Raw genomic sequence first — 21,454 nt, forward strand, 5'->3', positions numbered from 1 at the left:
GAAATGGCACACAGGAATATTTGGGTTTTGTATGAAGCTTTTGTTTAAAAAAATGTAGAATGTGTCATTGCTGATAGGGGTATTGAACAGCTCCCACTGCTGTGATGTGATACAGTTGAAATCTCTGCTGATGACAAGTAGTAGTTCTAAACTGTTGAAGCGTGGAGCAGATCAGCACTAAAACAGACTCTCTCCCTAAAGACTACAGCCTATTGAATAACAAAGGTTTGTTAGCTGAAGTCCCTTGCAATCAACCCTTGCACAAAGCATGCATTCTCAATGCCAGCTGTTGTTAACATTTTAACAAGAAAACTGATGTGAAAACATCAAGTGTCAAATTCCTCATTTACCCTTTTCTACCAGTATAGAAATCACTGCATATAAAAATATTGTTTACTTAAAATAATAATAGTACTAAGTGTGGAATTAATGCAAATAAGTAAAAATAATTTAAATTTTTTTTTTCAAAGATACAAAGAAAACAAACCCCTACCATTTTACCTGTATCTAAGGACATCTATGTTTAGGGCTGCATGGTGTTTCAACAAAAAACAGTGTCTGCCAAACATGCAAATGGCTTTACAGGCACCAAAGATAGTCATATTTTAATTTTATGTTTCTTGATGTCATTTACATATTACAGATTGAAAAATGTAATTAGGGAGCAGCAGGATGTATTTCTTTATCTGAAAGAGGTCACTATTCCAAATATGCAGTTAATGAAATGGTTAAAAGGAAAGCGTATACTAAATGAAATGACAACAGCAAAAAAGCAGATCTGAATTCATCTGAAATAAATTCATCCAGAAACAGCTTTAATAAAAAGCAGTCTCAGTCCTGGGATGTTCAACTAAACCAGCTAATTAGCCCTGCAAAGACAGGGCAAAAAGACTATTTAGAAAGGAAGTGCAATAATGAAACTTAAAGACAGGCAATATAAAACAAATATCTCAACAAAAATGAGACGAGAATTCAGTTTCCCCCTGGCGCTCTCCCAGCTCCTGAAAGTGCCTGCTGCTGGCAATGAATGAAATAGAAGGGGAGGAGGGATAACAGAGAGAAAGAGGTATTATCTTACCAGCCCACCGAGCTTATCACTCCACTCCCTTCATGACGCTGGGAACTCACAAGCCTATAAAATGTGCCTTGGCTCCCAGTCCCCTTCTCCTTCAGCAAAACCAAAAGCAAGAGGTGGCTGTACAGAGGAGGAATGGGATGCTGTTCTACCCACAGTTAGCTCTCCTGTCTCAGCTGGTACAGCATTTCTAACAGTTTGAACACCGTAACCAAAGCTTTTTCTGAAAGATCTCTCCTTCCCAGTACCTGCTGGGCTGCCTTACTTCCTTTTTTCTTTCTTTCCTCTCCTTATCTCTTGGTGGGGATTTTGGAGGGTTGGGAGAGGGAGGTGGGAGAGGCACATCATTCCTGGAAGAGAGGAAAGGAATATCCAAGATGACTTCTGTTCCCACAGCTGACTGGAACGTGAGCATGAGCAGCAGGTGGAACATGAGCCTTGCTGCAGCAGGCGATTCCTGGCAACAGGCACTGGGAGCACCAGCTGGAAATGCTTCTCTCTCTGTAGCATCCTCAGCAGCCAACTTCTCCAATCAGTTTGTGCAACCCTCTTGGCGCATTGCTCTGTGGTCTCTCGCTTACGGTGGTGTGGTGGCAGTGGCTGTTTTTGGAAATCTCATTGTCATCTGGATTATCCTGGCTCACAAGCGCATGAGGACAGTGACCAATTACTTCCTAGTGAACCTGGCCTTCTCCGATGCCTCCATGGCTGCTTTCAATACTCTCATCAACTTCATCTACGCGCTGCACAGCGAGTGGTACTTTGGAGAGGCTTACTGCCGCTTCCACAACTTCTTCCCAATCACAGCTGTCTTCGCCAGCATCTACTCCATGACAGCGATAGCTGTGGACAGGTGAGAAAAGAGAGGAAAAGTTTTGGGGTGAGAGATTGAGATCAGATTCTCTACTGAAATTAAAATACAGAGAAGACAATCATTAAATGATGAGAGGTAGAGCCTTCAATAGTTCATTGATTGTGCTCCTCTGTACTTAAGATCTCCCCCTAACACACTGTTTTTCTCCCTGTCTTTGGTCTTTCTCTTTCAGCTTTTTATTGGTTTTACTCTCTTGCTTTCTTTTACCACAAACACTTTATCTCTCTGTTTGACTTCAGCTGCTCTCTGAGCTCCGTCTTTTAATACTAATTCTGCAATAGCAACCATTGCTCTGGGTTTTGCTTCCCCACCTGTGAAAACAGTATCTGCCCCTCAGTCAATGTCATCTAATTCATACTGATAAGGAGTCGTAGAGATTGTGCGTGAAGCGAGAGGATTTCAAATTTCCCTCCTCTTTGTATTCCTGCAGCTGGCAGAGGCATTTGCTGCCTTCTCAGAAATCACTTCAGACTCTGGTTTTAATAGCTCTTCTGACAGACAGCTCTGAGCCGCTTGGTTCCTCCTGATTTTAACTAATGAGACTATTTACATTGCCATCTGTGCATATCCAGAGGTCTGGTAAGAACATGGTTTCAAAGTGCTTGATTTTTTTCTGATTACTTGCAGCAAAACAAGCCTTTGTGAGTGTGAAAGAAAACAGGACAGGGAAACACTTTACCCTTGTGCTCTTGACAATAATGGAATAGGACAGCTGTAGTCTTCATAGAGTAAAGGGAACATGTAGTTGTCAAATTTCCAACGGAGATGCTTTGATGGACCCTCTTTCTCAGAAGGTGCTGTGAGTCTCTCCTAGGAAATGTTCTTTTCTTTATAATCATTTTCACATTTGCTGCTGGAGAGATAACTTACCCCATTCTTTAGAAATCAAATAAAGTCCTGAATTTTCATTCAGAAAAACAGATTGCTTTGGGCTTTAGATCTTTTTTTCCTTTTAGCAATGCACTGATATTACTCACAAAGCTCCTTTCTACATATTCAAATCACGTTCTGCATCTTGCCTGACTTGACCTGGCAGAACTGCAGCACTTTCCAGTGACAGTAGTTAAGATTTTGTAAGGTCCAATCCATCTTCTGAAACATTATTTTTCATTTCCAGGTGCACAGAGTGGGAAATGTTGTTGTACCTTTTGTTTGTGCTGTGGACAAGTTCATAATAATGCTTTTCTGTTGGCCCTACAAATTGCAAATTCTAGGTGGCATTCTCAGCCATATGCATTTCTGTTCCATAAAGCTAAAAATGAAAGAGAAAATGAGATTCTTAGCAACTCTCTACCTCTCTGCTGCAGGGAGGGGTGAAGACAGGAGGAAATCAGTACACCTTCCTCCTGCCAGTGATGTATCTTGTTCCCGACTCTTACTTCCCATTAATAATGGAGGAGGTAGTGTAAAGCCAGTAATACTATCTTTAACCAGGTAAAGATTTCTTCCATTGTCAATTTGGATTTAGCTTAAGATTCTCATCTAGATTGAGGTTTTCAGGGGTTTTTAGTTGACGCTGAGGATTTAACTGTTATTGCTGCAGACAATCATGTCATTAGCCGAGCAGTTACTAGGATGACCTGGGGAAGTTTTTTTTCAGTGACAAAAACATCCACAGAGATGTAGTACTAACTATTTCAAAAGTTCCTAAATTTATGCTAGAAAACTGGAAATGAAGGTGAATACAAATTGGGAATCCAAAGGGTGCATTTCCAGACTGAGTAAAGAATAGCTCTGCTCCATGCTGACTGAAGTGCAATGTTCAGATATAGATATATTGGAAACGTTTTCCTTGGTTTAGCGATGTGAGGCTCTGGTGCTCAGAAATGAGTCAATTACTGATCTATTTCTTGTCTGAACACCCCCTGAAGAAATCACAATTTCCACCCCACCACATCTTCCAAGCTCACCTACCCCCAAAGGCAAATCTAAATCTTCCCTTTTGGGGAGCACAGTGAACAACGCCACAGTTGTGTTTAGGTGAGCTCTCTGTAGTACCAAGGAGCATCATGTAACACAAACAGAAGAGCAGTCTATCCCCCCTTCCCTATCCACACTGCTATTCCTTTTGCATTTGTACCAAATCACACCTTATGCATTCAGTACCTTTGACCATTTCCTAACTACCTCTGCTGAACACTTCTGCAGAGTCAAGAGGAAAACTGAGGGTCAAAGTGAATCCCAAGGAATGTCCTTGGATGTACATACATTCCAGGGCACAGATCTGCTGTGTGGACATCTTTTAAAACTTTGGTTCCCATTTGCCTCCAGTAAAAGTTCAGCCAGTGCTTCAGCCAGGACACTTTAGTTTTGACCCAGTAAACTCATCCTTACTCATTCATGCTCATTTAAAAATTTAGTAAAAAATAAAAAAATCTACAAATTAGGATAAAGCTATCGAGGGAACCGAAATGATGGGATCACATCAGATGATTTTCCAGTAGAAATTGTTAACATCCCAAAATACTGAAAGGTCACAGGTTGCAACTCACTAAAAAGTATGTTGAGATACGCTGCATTGATCATTTTAGAACCTCTAAATGTTCACAGAGTATGCATGAGTCACTGTGATTCTAGACATCACTGACCAGAGGTCACGGGCAGTACATGTTTCCTTTCACATCTGATTCTGTAGGCCATGTTGTCTAAGTTGTGTGAACTGCAAAATTACTGGACTGACAGAGACTGTGAAGTAGGCAGTTCCTGCAGCGGGGCGTGCTCCGTTTGGAGCTGAGTATGAAGGTACCCAAGACTGCTGTATGACCACCCAGTCGCCAAACGTAGACTCAAATTTATGTGGGTTTATTCACACTTCTGACTACCCCTGCCTGGCGTTCTTTCTCCCCTGCCTTCTACTTCTTTTCCATCAGGCTGTTTGCAGTCTAATGCAGAGATGCCACAGGTAGCTTTAACTAAGCCAGCTCAAGCATCAGAAGCAGCACAGATCTTACACTGTACTGCTTCATAGGTATTCATTCATTCATTCTTCTGTAGCTCATGCTACACAGCACCACAGTTACATTGCTTCCAGTGCAATAGTTCCTTTAGCTACCTTACAGGGATAAACTTTTACAATAGCCTAAGATAAACTGAATAAGGGATAGTTCTGCAGCCAATATGCCCTTGCCACGGGCCAGTGCATGATCCTAAGAGGGTCATGTGTCTTAATTCCATCTGTGACTACTGGCTGTGGTACAGTTCTTGGACATATAAAAGACAGTAACTTAGGCAGAACTTAAGCTATCTGGCCCCGGCCATTGAAGACCCACTGTTCCTTCCTACTGGCTCTTAGCATGGAAAAGAGGTGGTTCATGTATGCTGGCAATTAATTTTCAATCCCAATATTGCCTCGTTATACAGCTAGTCCCTTGTGTAGGCTTGGAAATTCTCTGCAGGTATTTGATGGTTAAAGTGGAAGTTTGGAGATGTAGCAATATAGCATAAAATAACATGCTGCAGTAGAGCACTTAGTATATTTTTATGCATTTTTTCCTGTTATTAGCACATCTACAGTATGACTTTCTCAGTCATTCTTCTCTCAGCAATTCCATAATGATTTCTTCATTTCAATAAATTTAACTCTTTGTAAAAGCAACTGCTCTGGAATTAAACAAGGTATTCTAACAGTGACAGTGAGTGGCTGCTGATCCTATTCACATCTTATCATTTCTTTTCTTCCTAGTATGCAAGTGAACTTTGGTTTTTGAAGGGCTACTACATATATATTAGATTTCTTTAAATGCAAAAATAATTGAAAAGAATGGCATATATATGCCAATATTTCATATAAACTTAAGTAAAATTACATTTATTGTAATTTTATGTATTTATGTATAATACATTTTATGTATTATGATACACCAATGCTCTACATTACTGCAAAACAGCCTACAAGGCTTACTGCTGCTCAACATGGGTCAAGATAATAGCATCAAAAAGACCTATGTTTTTGGTTTTTTAACAAATTATTAGGAAAGGAAAAATGATGGATTTGACATAATCCTTTCTAAAGATCAGATTCTGCCAAATGTTACCCATCTATCCTAGCCCTATACTCTCCAAAAGTCCCAGACCATTTTTCAGTTCAGCTACTTGCAGAGTCAAAGGTATTGCAATAGAAGAATGACAAAATAAACTCTAATGTTAAAGAGAATTCCACTTCCATGCACTTTGTTTTAATCACAAGACTTTCTTCACAGGCTGTGCTGATGTAAACTCTGGAGCTGTTACAATTTGCTGCCTCAGTGAGCCATTAATAATTAAAATCTGATAACTAGCTTCAAATCAGGAGATTATCAAAGTAAATCACCATTTTTAAAACGTAAAACTTGATCACGTTCCAAAGTCCTGTTATGATTTCAACAACTTAATCTTTTCCTCCTTTTTTGGTCCTTCTGATAGAATGAAATTCCCTTTTTTTGACCTACAGGCAGATACAGAACTTTATTCTATATTTGTCTACTCCAATAGATCTGTTATGAAACTTCTTATTTGTCACAGAACTGTGCCTGCAACTTTATTTTTAGAAGGAATAAGGCTATTAAAATTAGAGCTAAAAGACAGGTATATTAGCACTCTTAACTTTGGTACCCCAAAGACAGCTCACTTAAGTATGACTAAAGAGCATCATGTTGTTGACATGGATAACATTGTTATCGGGATGGAATTTTTTAAAAATTTGCTTGAAAAATCAAATAATCAATTTGCAGCAGAATGAGAATCAGAATCCAGGAGCCATGGGCTCAGCTTTCTCTTTCCCAGCACCCCTACATTCACTTTGCTTAACACCAGACTCAAAATCAAATTGACCTTTGCTAATAAAATATTTGATAATTAGAGAATCTCCATGTTTCAGAATATGATTGATTCTTGTTATTAGCAGTCTCTGTTTCCTTTTGGTTGCCCTTATCATTTATTTTTAATAAGCTTCCTCAAGTTTTTATAGTTCCTGCTTTTTAAATGAAACACTTTCTAGCAGCTTTTTTTGGATTTTGTTGCTTCTGCCAAATTGTTAAAACCAGCCACTCTCTATACACTATTCGAAGAATAGTAACATTTAAGCCTGACCATAGACACTGTTCAGGACCAACTCAAAAGCCCCTTGTTTACTTTGGGATTCTCCTTGTAGATGCTCCATAGAGCAGTCATTAAAGTTGACCAGGAATATATTTTATGCCTGCACAGAAGTCACTGATATCCATTATTAATGCGTTACCTGCTATCACAGCATTTGTAATTTCTTTTGGAATGTCATCATTATTACTGTGAATTAGCTGAGTGTATAATCCTGAAGTTTATTTTTTCAGTCATGTTTGGAGTGTCAAACCATAATATTCTATATTATTCATTAATACATTTGTTTTATTAAACTTGATTTTAAACCATATTTAACATTCAGTCTTATTCTTCCTCTTGCACAATCTCCTCTCTTTTTTATGAACCTTAGTATTATAGTGTAAGGTTCCTCCTACCTACTTTCTGGTATGCCTATTACACCCATATCCTTATTCAAAACTCGTCATTCTAGTCTCCCACCTTATTTCTTAGACTTCTAATATGTCTACAGAATTATACATATAGTGGGTCAGTTTTCAGTTTTTCTATGACATTGTTCAGTAACTGATGGCTGCTAATAATCCCTCTATACACTCATTAGACTCCAGCATAAGGAATATGATACAAGCTCGTAACAGAAGACAGTTATGAGGCATAAATGCATGATTCATTTTATCAAGTGAAACCTAAATTCATCATGTGTACACACTCAAATTCTCAAAATATCACTTAGGCTCTTCATCCTCTTCAAGTGTATGCTGTAAGAGCAGTTATTATTGTCACAAAGTAGTACCACAAGCCCTGTAAGTGAATCTATTACTGAAATTCTGAAGTAGGCAGTTGGCACATTGAAAAATGTATTAGCTTTTCTGCAGAATAAATTTTGGTATCTGTCTGCATGAGTTCCTATTCCTGGGACAAATTGCTCAAGGCCTTCCCGTGCCACAAACATTTTAAACTAATACTCCTGCCAAACTATACAGAACCATCTTTGGTGTAGAATAACATTACCTGGATTGGGAGTTAAGTATCTGTTACCTGTCCTGTGTGCTCAGAAACGCTGAAGCACAGGGAGACATGTATGTGAAAAAATGATCTCAAATATGTCTAATAGGTTAGGATATGGAGCGCACAGGACACGACCCTATGTTGTGGTCATATGGTAGTGGAGTCAGCAAAAGATGCACACCAAGAAGATGTATACTGGTACTTGTATTCTTGTACATGTGCTTGGTACCAAGTGTTTTGTGCTTGGCTCACCAGTGAATAGAGGAGGTTGAAGCAATGGCGGGCAGGAAACCTGCACTGCCTGGCCAGCTGTTGTCCCCTGCACACAGCTCAGCCCAAACAGACCTGCAGCCTTTGGCCTCTCTCTCACTCCCCTCAAACTCTGTTGTCTCCAAATAAATGGCTTCCATGTAAAAGAAGAGAGAATTTACACTGAAGACCAGGGAGAGACAGACAAACCCAGGAACAAGAGAAACAAAAAGATAGATTGATTTCTTTTCAGGTTTCTTGTGCTTTACAGGCTATTTTCACCAGAGAGATCTCCCCCTCATATCTGAGAATAGTTTCATCCGAAGAAATGGATGAAGGGAGTTTCTGTAAACTCACTGTGCTGCTTTTTCCACAAGATGCCAGTCTATTGTTAGTTAGCTTTACCTGCTTCTGGGGTCACATAACTACACAAAACCCTACCTGCCCCACCCCTAAACTGAAGTTCAATACAGCTTTTTTTCCAAACTAATGGATGACTTCATAATCATGAATCAGCCTTTGTCAGTGCATATAAAGCAAGATACGCTTTTAAAATTATCACTATTGTCACTATTATTACTTTGCCAGACAAATTATGGAATTCAAATAGGAAATCCCTTCCCCATTTCTCTGTTTCCCAATTTGTATTTTAAGATTTAGCACACCATATTTCTGGATTCCAGTACCAAGGGTGCCCTCTGAAAAATACTAGTCTTCAGAACTGGAGAGAAAAAGTTGAACAGGAGAGTATTAAGGGTTCAAAAATCAAGAGGTGAAACATAAAGGACTCTTTATGGGAGCCTAAAATGATCTTCTGGGTTTAACAGTTCTCTTCCTTTCCTTCTGAGAAAAGAGGTGAAATAATTTCTACAGAACATCCTGATACAACAGCTACAAGATTCAGACTGTCAGAGACATAGGAAAAATAATCCATTCTTGCTATGGTACAAACTCATAATGATCAGGCAAAAAGACAGAATCTTTTTGGGGTTTGGTCAAAATTCATGTCAGAGTTATGTTAATGATACCATACTGAGACAGTTTGGGACTAAATATAGGCATAACAGCTATTTTTTTCCTCTGTTTTGTATTGAGTAAATATTCTATTTAACCAGCTGCTTTGAAATGATGCATTGAAAAAAACGAGGTTGATATGCCAATATTATCTTGAGGAGCATAAGTAACATTTACAACAGTGATTAGCCCCAAGTCTTCTCGTTCCAGGCAGGAAACATCATCTGACAAGTTCAAACCATATGTTCAAACGAGGAGCTCATTTTAGACAGAGTCTTAACCTTAAATACATTTTATCAGTGTCCTTATTTTTAGCTTAATGAAAACTATTAAAAGATGTATCTTTGGTTTACTATGTAATGCAGCCTGCAGTACTTTTCAAAGATAGTCAAGGCTTGGTTTTTTTTTTTCTTTTTTTTTTTTTTTCTTCAATATTATTGCCTATACGCATGTGTTTCTGACTGATTTACCATCCAGGAGATAAATTTGTATCATTCACATGTTTCTTTTTACCTAAAATCAAATTATTTCAAAATAACTGCAAAAACAAGAAGGAAGGCACTCAGATGACAGTGTCGGAAGTGCAGGGAACAACAGAGTGGGTTGTAGTCTGTGCAGATGGAGCTGGTTTTGCAAACTTTGTATTAAGATTGGTCCTTGATAGCCCAGGTAGGCCGTATTCAAAGAACAGGAGAAACAGAAGCCCTTCTCTCAGGGGAAGTCAATTAGTCCATCATTTTATGAGACAGACCAAAGAAAAATGTCATGCATTTTCTAACAATATGCATAGGTATACATTGTGTAAAATCAATTGCATACTTATAAATATCTAGCCCATTGTTAGTTACCAAAATGTTCCTCAAGTAGAAAGCATTCCACTATTTATTAAAACTCTGCTACACTGAAGAATTTCAGTACTCCTGTTCTAAGGTTTTTTTTAAGAGCTACCCAAAAGCAAGGAGTTGGATGCTAGTCCTGATTTCACAAAAAAGTGCATTGTTACCCTATGCTCAAAGCACGACAGCCATTCATCACGAGCAGCACATGTGCCTCTGGGTAAATCAAGGCCAATATCCCTCTGGGATATTGCCCACTGATCTCTCAAATGTACAATGCGTTTGTTTATCTATCATGCTGTCATACACTCTTTTTTTATGCTGTTAATTTCAAGGTGATCACAGCGTAACAGTAACATTGTTGACTGTAGATCCTTCTGGGCACCAAAACCAGTCTTATTCAACAGTGAGAGATGGTCCTACAAAAATTCCCGTAGTCACTCTTCCTGCAGAGAAAGTCAGCCTAAATTAATGAATGCAGACCACTTCCACAAGAAAAGATGGAGCCTTGTACTAGTAGGTAGAAGATAAAGATTTAAGAATGCAAAAGTTAAAGATTTATGTTTCACCATACAAAAAACGCCTCTAAAATCCCACAGTTCATTCCATCCCCGTTAGTCTACTATTAGCCTTACAGAGACCGTTTGTGGGATTCTCCAAAACAATGTTTTAAATAAGGCAGGGAATCATAGCAATTTTCATACCTAAGTTTCTTAATTACCACTTGATTCCAAACACGAAGTTTCAAAACCAGCTTCTGTTTTGAGGGAATAACACCATCTGTGCATTCGTGAAGGAAGTGCACTCTGCTGTTTGCTGTTGACGAGCCTCTTATATACAAGCAGCATGATTTTCTCTCAGTCTCTTCCTTTGTCAAGTCCCAATTTCCTGTTACAATCTGGGGCTGAATTGATTACTTTTTCCCCATTTGAGTTTATAAACACACTGTAAACAGGTGAAACAAATCACTTAGGATGATTAAAGGGTTCCAACTGTGTCTCCAGATGGGCATTTGTACGATCCAGTTTTGAACATCATTTTGTTTTAAAAGCATCTTATGTAATTTTGCTACAATTTTCTAAGTAAGGTGTTAAAAGAGGGGAGATTTTCCTGCCTGTATTATCCAGTGCATGCTGTTTTACAAAAAGATAAATTAGGATTTTTTTAATATATTTTCTACTATCAGGACCATAATACACAAACTTCAGATGCTTTTATAGTATTTACCAGCTATTTGTCTCTTATGTTATTTGCAAACTATAACAGAGCTACATGATTATGCTGTCATTATAACCACTGGCTTAAAGAGTTTATCAATGTTATTCAAATGTGGACTGTCCCTATTATCATTTGAGCGAAATCAGTTTTTCTTGATTTGATGAACCCAGCAAACAAGTACCAAACAGTAAGTTGTTGTCTCCAGCCAAAATGAGCAGTTCTGAAGGAAACTAGATCTATTCTGGCACCAGCAGATAAGAAAACAGTCTTGAAGGAAAAGAACGCTGCAGCAAGCACACCATGATACGCCAGCCATTCATTATATCTTGCAGCCTGACTGGTTTCTCATTAAATTCAATGGAAAGACTCTTGCTGACTTCAGTAGTAATTAGCTAGGGACAAAGACTAACACAAGCCAAAGCTGGAAGAAAAGGAATGACATTGGGATATAGCATAATCACAGCAAACAAAATCATGTGCTAATGATTCTAGTGATGAAACTAAAGTGCTACCTAAAAATGCTTTAGATGCATAGAACATGGCGGAGATATTGAATAATCCACATCCTTGCAGTTGTTGACTTGAGTCTCTCCCTACATCCCTAAATTTCTAAATGTGCATATCCATCTTATAATTGTTTTCCAAGTTTTAGTGTTTATGTTGGATGGTGTAATAACGGTTTCTGCTTGTTGCGATAAATGAGCAAAATGAGTTAATTCCTTTAAGTTTATACGTACTTTAGATTCAGCATCTCTGCTTTATTGCATGGAACAAGCTATCTGTGGCATTATCAGCAGCTCCCACTGGAGTGAGAAGGCATTAGAAGTCTGATCCTGAAACCAAATGACCTCAGTGAGAGTTCAGAGCCCTCTACTTGGCAGGGGGTCCCATTGCTCCAGCCTGGTAACTGACTGAACAGTAAAGGTCCAAAGACTGCACAGCAAATTGGCACAGCACCCCACTGAATAGTGTTTGCGTGGCTACAGAACACTTTTCAGCAGTGTAACAAGTCTTCAGTTCCTCATAGCCATTATAAATCCTCCTTACGCTCGAATGCCTACCATCTTTTAGTGTCCTTAGAAAGAGAGGAGAGGTGTGGGGAGGTCCAAGGACTGTGTATAAATATCACAGAACACGGTGGACCTACACGGACCTCAGCACTCACCATTTTCACTGACTTCAGAAGGACTGCATAAGTTCAGGCAACTTGAAAGAACAGTGGAGAAGCAGAACAGTCGTTAAGACAGATGACATCGGAGCATCATAGAGGCCCATCTGTTTCCCTTGCATGAAGTTTATGGCTGGCTGATCACAGAGAGAACAACTCTTTGGGAGTTCTCTCCCATATACCTACTGAGGCAAAAGGGCCGGCTACCATAGAGCTCTACTGTCAAAACATTGTGCTCTTCTACCAGTGCTACTTACCTTGGAATCTCTGGTGCACTAGGGCTGATTTTTCTTATGCATCTTTTGCCTTTACATCCCCCCAGTTTCCTTTCTTATTCCCTCCTCTCCCAACCCACTTTCTATCTGCTATTATTCTATCATTCTCCTTTTTTTTGCTTCTCTTCCTATTAATTTCCCATTATTCTTGTTTCAGTTCTATTCCTGGATTCCCCAGTCTCAGTTTTTTTGCTTTTACTCCAGATACTGTATCTCATCATTCTCCGTTTCATTCCTGGCCTACTCACACAACCCTCTTTTTAGAAAAAAACAAATGCTCAAAAAACCCCATGTTCAGCACCATTCAGTGCACAATTCAGACAGCATATCTGCTGCGCCCCCTTGCATCTGGCGTTTTGCCACAGAAAATATATGTAAGGATATCAAAAAGAGTAAGGAAATGAGCCCTAATGACAGAGCTATTCGATGAAAGACAACAGAGGGTTGTCAGCTGTGGGCAATTGGAATATATAGGGGCAATATCCTGCATCATACATACACATTATCCCATACTTAGCCTCCTCACCTCGCTAATTTTCTGAGCAACACCTAAGCATGGAACCTCTAGTCTGTGCTAGCAAGAGCATTCCTGGTGGAAACACACTGGCCAGAATGAACAGAGATCAAAGGCAAGGGCCAACTGAAAAATTAGGTAGCGCTCTGTCAGGTTGAGGCTAAAGAGATAGGCAACTCACCACCCTTAGGTACCCATAATGGTAAGAAAACATTTCCAGCAAAAAAATTACAGGTAGGAGTGGCTAAGTCTCCTTTGCAAATGACAGCTAACAGTGCAGGAAGGACTCGGTTCTCTTCTGGGCTTCTTTTGGCTACAGAGATTAACATCCAGAGGCAGCTTAACTAGAGAGCTGTTTTTTAACCTGCAACTGAGATTTCCACTATCCTTAGTTATGGCAATGATAACTTCTCTAGGAAAATGCTACCAAACTTGTATGACAAATTTGAGTGAATATAACAATTGCAGCTATAAAGCAACATCTCACTATCTTAATTAAGCAATTTTGTTTCTAAGAAAAGCTACTTAGGGAACAAGTTATGTACTTCATTGTAATTGTTAGTGCACTGGCAAATTAGAATAAATTAGATTTGTTATCAAAGACTCAGTAGTAGAGAGCTGTCCGTACTCTGCTCAGCTAAGTCCTTCCTGCACAAAGGCATTATTGAGGGAATGTTCAAGGCTCCTCCACCTCCTCCCCATCTTGTTTGTTAGAATGACTGTCTGCTACGTTTTTGTAATCTATCTATCTTGTGCAAAAGCTCGGCTTATCACTCAAATTTCAACAAGAAAGACAAGTAGCCTGCTTTTCATCTAATCCTTGTCCTTTGATTTACCTCACTCGGACAGCCAATAGTTGAAATTTCCATCAGTACTGCTGTATGAGTCATTTCACACAAACAATCCACATCTTTAAAGGGCAGTCACCAGACAGGGAGATAAAACAACAGAATTTTATCGTAGCTAAAGAGAACTGCTGCTGGTACCTATTGGGAATAAGAATAATATAACTGGGAATAAGAATAATGTGAATGGAATAGAAATATGACAATAGCACATGAAATAATGTCAATGTGCAATCTGAAGAAAACTAGCAATTGAAGGGAATGATTCCAGGCTAGGAGGAGATGCCTTAAGAGTCCCACAAGCAGGTAAAAATGACTTGTTTATGGGTTATCCCCTGCTACAGGTAAAGATCATCAAGCATTTTGGACAGTATCTGGCAGCCCACGCTCAGGCTAGCTCAATTTGAAAGACAGGACTCATGACTACAAACTTATCTTCATTATCAAGTTGTAATTACTCTTTGGGGGAGAAGGGAACTAGCAGGTAGAGGGCAACAATCCAACTGATGTGTATTTTCATGAGATCTGCTGCTCTCGGGACAAGACACTCAGCACTAGAATAAAGCTATTTCATAGTTAGCATGTAATACCAATGCTATGGTATTACATGCTGTAAAAAACAAAAAGCAGGTAAAGGAAAAGGGGATTAATTACCCTGCGGGAAAAAAATACGTAAGTGCAGTAAAAACAATGCAAAATGAATAGGCTTCAAATTCTAGATATGAAAATTGATTATTCAAAACTGAAGTTGTTTTAGATCACTTTCTGTTTCTGACAGCATTTAGATGTTTTAGGGTATTAGCATAGTTATCATGTCTACTAGGAGACAAGTATCACAATGGTGGCAGATGTCAGATTTATCACGTATTTGATGGTTAACTATAAACTGAGTTATTTTTACTAAAACAAATATCTATTCTATAATTGCCCATCTCTCAAGTCTGAAAATTCAAAAATTTGGGAATATCTTGAATGAAATTCATTGTTGTAGCAGATAAATATGGATGCAGAAGATTACTTGCACGAATTCTTATCAGGAGCATTAACTTACGGATATTATTATTATTATTATTATTATTGTCTTGCACCTAATGTCCATACCTAAAAAACCTTGGGCAAATCTGCCTAGAATCTAGACATGTAACTAACAATTAGAGCATGTTGCACTTTCCTTCATTTTAAACAAGTGCTACTTTTCCAATTGCAGCAGAACAGAATTTACTCACAAAAAAATAAAAAAAAAAGGATTTATTCAAATCAATGGTAGCTTACACATTGATTTCAATGGATTTCAATTCAAATCCTGCCTAGAAAACTATATGGATTTGGAAGCACAGACCCAAGCAGTCACCTAAAAGTATAAGGTTCTCGGGATCTAAAGCCAAGGCAGAAGATGAGAACAAAAAAAGTAAACATCACAAAGGGCTTTGAATTACTTTTTTTATCTATGAATGTCCAAAGGATAAATATAGACAAGAAAAATAACAATAATCACACATTAGTGTTACTTTTGAATAGGATCTACTGATTTATGTCTGCTTACCTATAAAATAATTCACTCTCTGTGAGTGCAAAGTAACCTGATTTTATAACTTCTAAGCCCCACAGCAACACCTAAAGTCTGAACAATAGCACAAAATCTACAAATGCTGATGCAACAGAGTGATTTTTTTTTAACACAGTCGTGCCATACAATCCGTATTACTGCCTATGTATATTTTCATACAGAAAATAGTATCTCAATCTATCCCAATGCATCTTTGTATAAGGTAGAATCACAGAATCACAGAATGATATGGGGTTCGAAGGGACCTCTGGAGATCATCTAGTCCAACCCCCTGCCAAAGCAGGTCCACCTGCAGGTTACACAGGAACGTGTCCAGGCGAGTTTTGAATGTCTCCAGAGAAGGAGACTCCACCACCTCCCTGGTAGCCTGTTCCAGGGCTCTGCCACCCTCGAAATGAAGAAGTTCCTCCTCATGTTTAGATGGAACTTCTCATGTTCAAGTTTGTGCCTGTTTCCTCTTGTCCTGTCAAAGTATATATTCCTCTTGTCCTGTAGTATATCTTTTACTTATTGCATTTCTTTTAGAAGTTATAAATGGCACAAGGAGGGAAATAATACTGGAAAGTTATGAAAATATTTTCTCTACAAATGTATGGTGGAATAGGCGTGGTTTGACTTTATAAGTGTATTTAAAACCTGAAACAGACAGGGACACGGGCAGTTACTAGGCATGAAGACTAGAGACCTACAATGGAAAAGTCCGAGATAAGAGGACCTTTAGGAAATCACTGCTATACTCCATTAATCTCATCAAAGATGATCAGATAACTGGACACGTGTACTGTGAAAGAGAGTGAAAGTATATGGGCCATAATTATTCTTTGGCAGTGAGTTTAGTACTAATTCCAGAAGAAGCAATCCCTGTGACTGATGACAAACTGTTGAAACCGATCCAGACATTTTCCAAGAAATTTGAAAATCTCCCATTAGTAAAATATTCAAGACATTTTTCATATTTGTCACAGTTTCCTACCTACTTCAGGTGTTTTCACATAATATGAAAATAAAAAAGCATAAGGAAACCCAATAAAGAACATTTAAATTTTGTTGGTTTCCTTTAGACTTGTCCTGGTTATTACTGAGGTTCTTCTTACAACATTGCTATTCTAATTCTGATTTCAGAAAAACAATGGTTTGGGAAACACAGTGTAGAATTTCAGTGCTACCAATGACTGTAGAAGGGCAGACCTTCGGTTCCCTGAATAAGCACAGATACACTGAATACTTTCACGGAAATTTCATGATTTAAATTGCTGATCTGTTAACTCCTACGTTAACTCACAAACAGCATCGCGTTTCAATCACGAATAAAAGGATTTTTTAATACGCTTTGGGAACCTCTGAATATGAAGAAAAATATTACTGTAAAAAACATATCCTTTATCATTATGGAAAAAAGTTAGGATGTCAGATTAAAGAACATGTAGTCAGGTATTCAGTATATCAGTAACGCAATATGGATATAAACATAGCCCATATCTCCCTGGTTTTATGGAAGTACAAAAATTTCTTTAAATGTGATTTTGGCTGATACTTATCAGCATTCCCCCTAATAGTGGAAGAAATTTTGAATAGTGTTCCTATATAATTAATATTATTAATGATTTTGCAAGCCATTATTTGGTCATTGTTAACTGAAACAAAATAGAGTGATCAGGGAAGTTTGTGGAAAATACGTTAATCCAGGGTTCAGCCCAGAAATCAAAGCAGTAGTCATGCTAATAAAAATGTGAAAAACGTGTGAAGTATGTGATTTGGAGTATATAAAACATAAAATTTCTGGGTCTCCCTTGTTCCTTGCATCTATAAGAGAGATCAAATGACAGAAAACAAGACTCGTTTTTCTTTTACTGCTGTCTTAATGCCTTCCTGTTGCTCTTTTTTCCTATGCTTTTAAATTTTAATTACTTAGAGTAAAATTTTTAATGATTTTTTTGCACGTTCTTCTAAATCTATCAGCATACACGGATTGCCAATACAATTATAGGACAGCAACAAGAATGCTATCCTACCTGAGAACATGGGAGCTGAGAAAGCAAATGAGATGCTTTTGTGCTTTAAGAATACATTTCTCTTGGTCCTTTTATTGCTTCTACATTGCCTGAGGAAAAGCTCACATCGCTCCTCTCAACCTCTGTATGAACCAGTTGCAGTCTAGGGCTCTTTGGCAGATGATCCGAAGTCAGTCTATGTCTACTGAAATAAATCCATGCAGATTTATCAGGTCCCTGTAGCTTTTGGACAGATGACTAATAATCCTGAAAGCTTGGCTGTTAATTTTTTAATTAGAGATAAATCCAATATTATGTAGCAGAGTAAGGGAGGATCCAGTTGCCTTGTTGTTTTTCATCAGGTTGTACAGTAATAGGATTAACTAACTCCTTGAGAAACAGTTGCTCTATCGGTACACATATTGTTAACCGGGTGTCCCACAGTTTTAAAATAATATTCATTGAACTTCTTTTTGTTCCAACACTGCCTTCATGGGGGCTAAACCACCCAAAGAGCACAATGCCATCAGAACTCCAGGAAGACAAACAGCTCTGCTTTTATCCTTCCCCAAACCCTAAGCTTTGACTGATTCTAGATACAACCTAATCTCTGAAAGTTTCTTATGCACACGTTTTTGCTTTCTTTTACAGATACATGGCCATTATTGATCCCTTGAAACCCAGGCTCTCTGCAACTGCTACCAAAGTGGTCATTGGGAGCATATGGATTTTGGCTTTCCTGTTGGCCTTTCCCCAGTGCCTATACTCCATAACCAAGGTGATGCCTGGGAGAACTCTTTGCTATGTAGCGTGGCCAGGTGGTCCAAAACAACATTTTACGTAAGCTTTTGTTCCTTTAAACTTGTGCATGGTGGTGTCTACACTTGCAATGGACTTGGAAGAAGCTGTACAGTATCATGCAGATACTCTACATGCAGAATAACTAACAGCATTGACCATTGAGAAATGTAAAGTGGGTTTTCTAAGATAGAACAACAGTGCATTTTAAGTGATGAGTGGAACATGTGTTGTTTTCTACTTCTATGAGTGTTCTCCATCCCATGCTGCATGTTTACCATCATTGCTTCACTTAAGATGACTACTCCTATACAGACAGAGATGGTCAGAAATGGGGACAGAACATGCAATTCAAAGCAAGCTTCCTTTTCATCCTAGTCAGGAAAATAAGTATTTCTAGCCCCTCATTCTCCTAATCAGAATTTTTTGTCTGGGTCTCTTCGTCAGAGGCTTGCATTTCCCCACTTCATTCACAATTAGTTATGTCAGATATCAATTCAAATAAAAAACCTGTAATTGGTTCCAGTCTCTGAAAGTGTAGAATAGTAGTCAAGTACATTGAATATATCCTATTTGTCCCTCTGGCAGAATTAGGAATAAGTGGCTATCTCACTGTAGAAACATTATTTGACCTTTCATGTCTTCATTGGCATTTAAGATAAACCCTGTGTCCAAGGCTGAAAGCCTGTTTAACCATCCAGCATCAAATTTGACATTTTGCTCTCTTTCAGGCAGGTGAAAGAGGCCCTAATCATATATAATTTTTATCACTTTAGGAGCCATGCACACATATCTCTCTTTAGGGCTCTGAGGTCACTCTCAGTGAGGGCTGGGGATCCTTCACTGATCATTTGTTGGAATTTTATCTGAAAATGGCATTTAACCAGGAAGTAACAGGAGGCAAAAGAAGTAATCTCTTCCCCCCGCTCCAGTGCTTACATCAGCAGCAATGACTGTTGCATGTGAGCAACAGATCTGCCATATGAAGCACTTTGGGTAACACAGGACACTTATCAGGGCCTTACCATTCAAATACTTATTTTCTTCTTTCATTTATAGTCCAGACTAGAGCCAAAACCCCCTAAGCTTGCCCTTAGAATATTTGGCTGTGCAATAATTAAATCAATTCAGCTAGTTATGGACAAACATACCTTATTCTGCAATCACTACAGAGTCTTTCTTAATTTATGTTAGTTCAAGTTCAGAATCAGAAATACAAACCCCATAAAGCACTTGCATTATAATGTAAACAAATCTGAGTGCAATTCTAGACTTTCAAAAAGACAGTGAAAACACCGAGTACTAGCCAGTCAATACAAAACATGCTTTGTGCTACAGTAGAACTCTTGACTTCCAGTAGCCCATTCCATTGGCATAGCTCCTCTGAAAGCACTTATCAGCTTAATGCTTTTTCATTGCAGGTATCATGTCATTGTGATTGTGTTGGTCTACTGCTTTCCACTGCTTGTCATGGGCATCACTTACTCCATAGTGGGAATTACCCTCTGGGGAGGAGAAATACCAGGCGACACGTCCAACAAATATCACGAGCAGCTCAAAGCTAAGAGAAAGGTACTGTTCCATTAAACCTCACTAAGTGAATCCTGATGATGCCATCTGCAACTGTGATGCAAAGTATCACAGTGTATTTCTTCAGAAACACCAAGTCACTTGAAATAACAGTAACGAGAGACCTACTTCAATAAAAAATTTGACAAGTTGTCTTCTATGTTCACTAGCTGTTCTTTTTTGAACTTTACTGTTCATCATTAAATAAAGTTAACATTTGGATTTTAGCTTCTTACTCCACATGTAATGTCATATAGTGTGTCTGATATGTGGAAACTAAGCCCAAATGTTTAGCCTTTACACAGCTAAAATACTTACTTTTGAACATGAGGTAACAAACAATTAGATTCTACTGAAAAAAGTGAATCTTGCTGTGATTTTCAGTAGATTAAGGTCCATGCATCTTTGCTTACTGATTGGCCTGTTCATGTTGAATAATTTAGGTCTTAAATCAATAACTTTTGGTGAAAAATGCAAACCATTTTTTCCAGTTATTTTCTTTCACTATTTTTCACTGTAAGTATTGTGTAATATAACAAGACTGTGGATTGTTTATGAACTGATTATTTTACTATTTCCACTTCAGTTTTCAGGATGTTGCAGTGCCATGGAGGTTTCTTTCTTATAACATAATTTTTCTTATCCTAACTTTTCTTCTTTAATAAGGCAGCCCTTCTACTTTTTATTACTGACATTTTTTTCATACTAAAATGCACTTTACCCTTCGGACTTCTAAATATGGTATCCAAACACGGTGTTCTAACTCACAATGACGAGCTCATTTTCAATTGCTCAGTTTCCTTCCTAATGCTGTGAATATGTTTGAACAGTGGTATATACTACCACGCTGTAGCAATAGCAGAGTGCAGCATATTGGGTCCTGAGACAATAGGAGATCTGCAAATACTAAAGAACACTGATGTTTCCGTTTCTTTCAGGACACTGCCAGGAATATGAAAGGGTTTTTTCCCCACATACTACACAGAAAAAGTTGTTATGCCAGAGGATATATGAAAGGAAAGATTAGGATCATTTTCTCATTCATACTTCTTCAGACTCATAAGAGACAAGTGCAAAACTTTCTATGGCAAGTTTCAGTTGTCAGAATGAAACCAAAGCTGTTATTGATTGTTGCCTTAACACAGCTTTTTATAAGAGGACAAAATGCTAGCCTCTCTTAAGGAAGCAAAATACAGTTTGACTAGTATTATCAATACTACTGCCTTGTACATGTTCAAAGATTATTTTGACTGTGAATGGAGAGAAAATGACGAAAAGTCATCATGGAAAACTAGCCAGTGTGATTTGCATATTTGCCCCAAGATGAAATTACTGAAATGCTGAAAGCATTTCAAAAGATCAGCATTTTACTCTCTAACATTATTTATAAATGTCCAG

General features: G+C 38.3%; 1 protein-coding gene across 1 annotated transcript in view; it reads left to right on the forward strand.

Annotated features, from left to right (window-relative positions):
* The first annotated feature begins 1,452 nt into the window (after nucleotides 1–1,452).
* The window catches only part of TACR3 (tachykinin receptor 3), a 33,590-nt gene continuing 13,588 nt past the window's right edge, over nucleotides 1,453–21,454 (forward strand). The window contains exons 1-3 of the mRNA XM_074147720.1: nucleotides 1,453–1,928; nucleotides 18,341–18,529; nucleotides 19,909–20,059. Of these exons, the coding sequence (XP_074003821.1) occupies nucleotides 1,453–1,928; nucleotides 18,341–18,529; nucleotides 19,909–20,059 (816 nt within the window). The remainder of the gene's footprint in view (nucleotides 1,929–18,340; nucleotides 18,530–19,908; nucleotides 20,060–21,454) is intronic.

Source organism: Numenius arquata, chromosome 5, assembly GCF_964106895.1.
Source record: "Numenius arquata chromosome 5, bNumArq3.hap1.1, whole genome shotgun sequence".
Classification (NCBI taxonomy): domain Eukaryota; kingdom Metazoa; phylum Chordata; class Aves; order Charadriiformes; family Scolopacidae; genus Numenius; species Numenius arquata.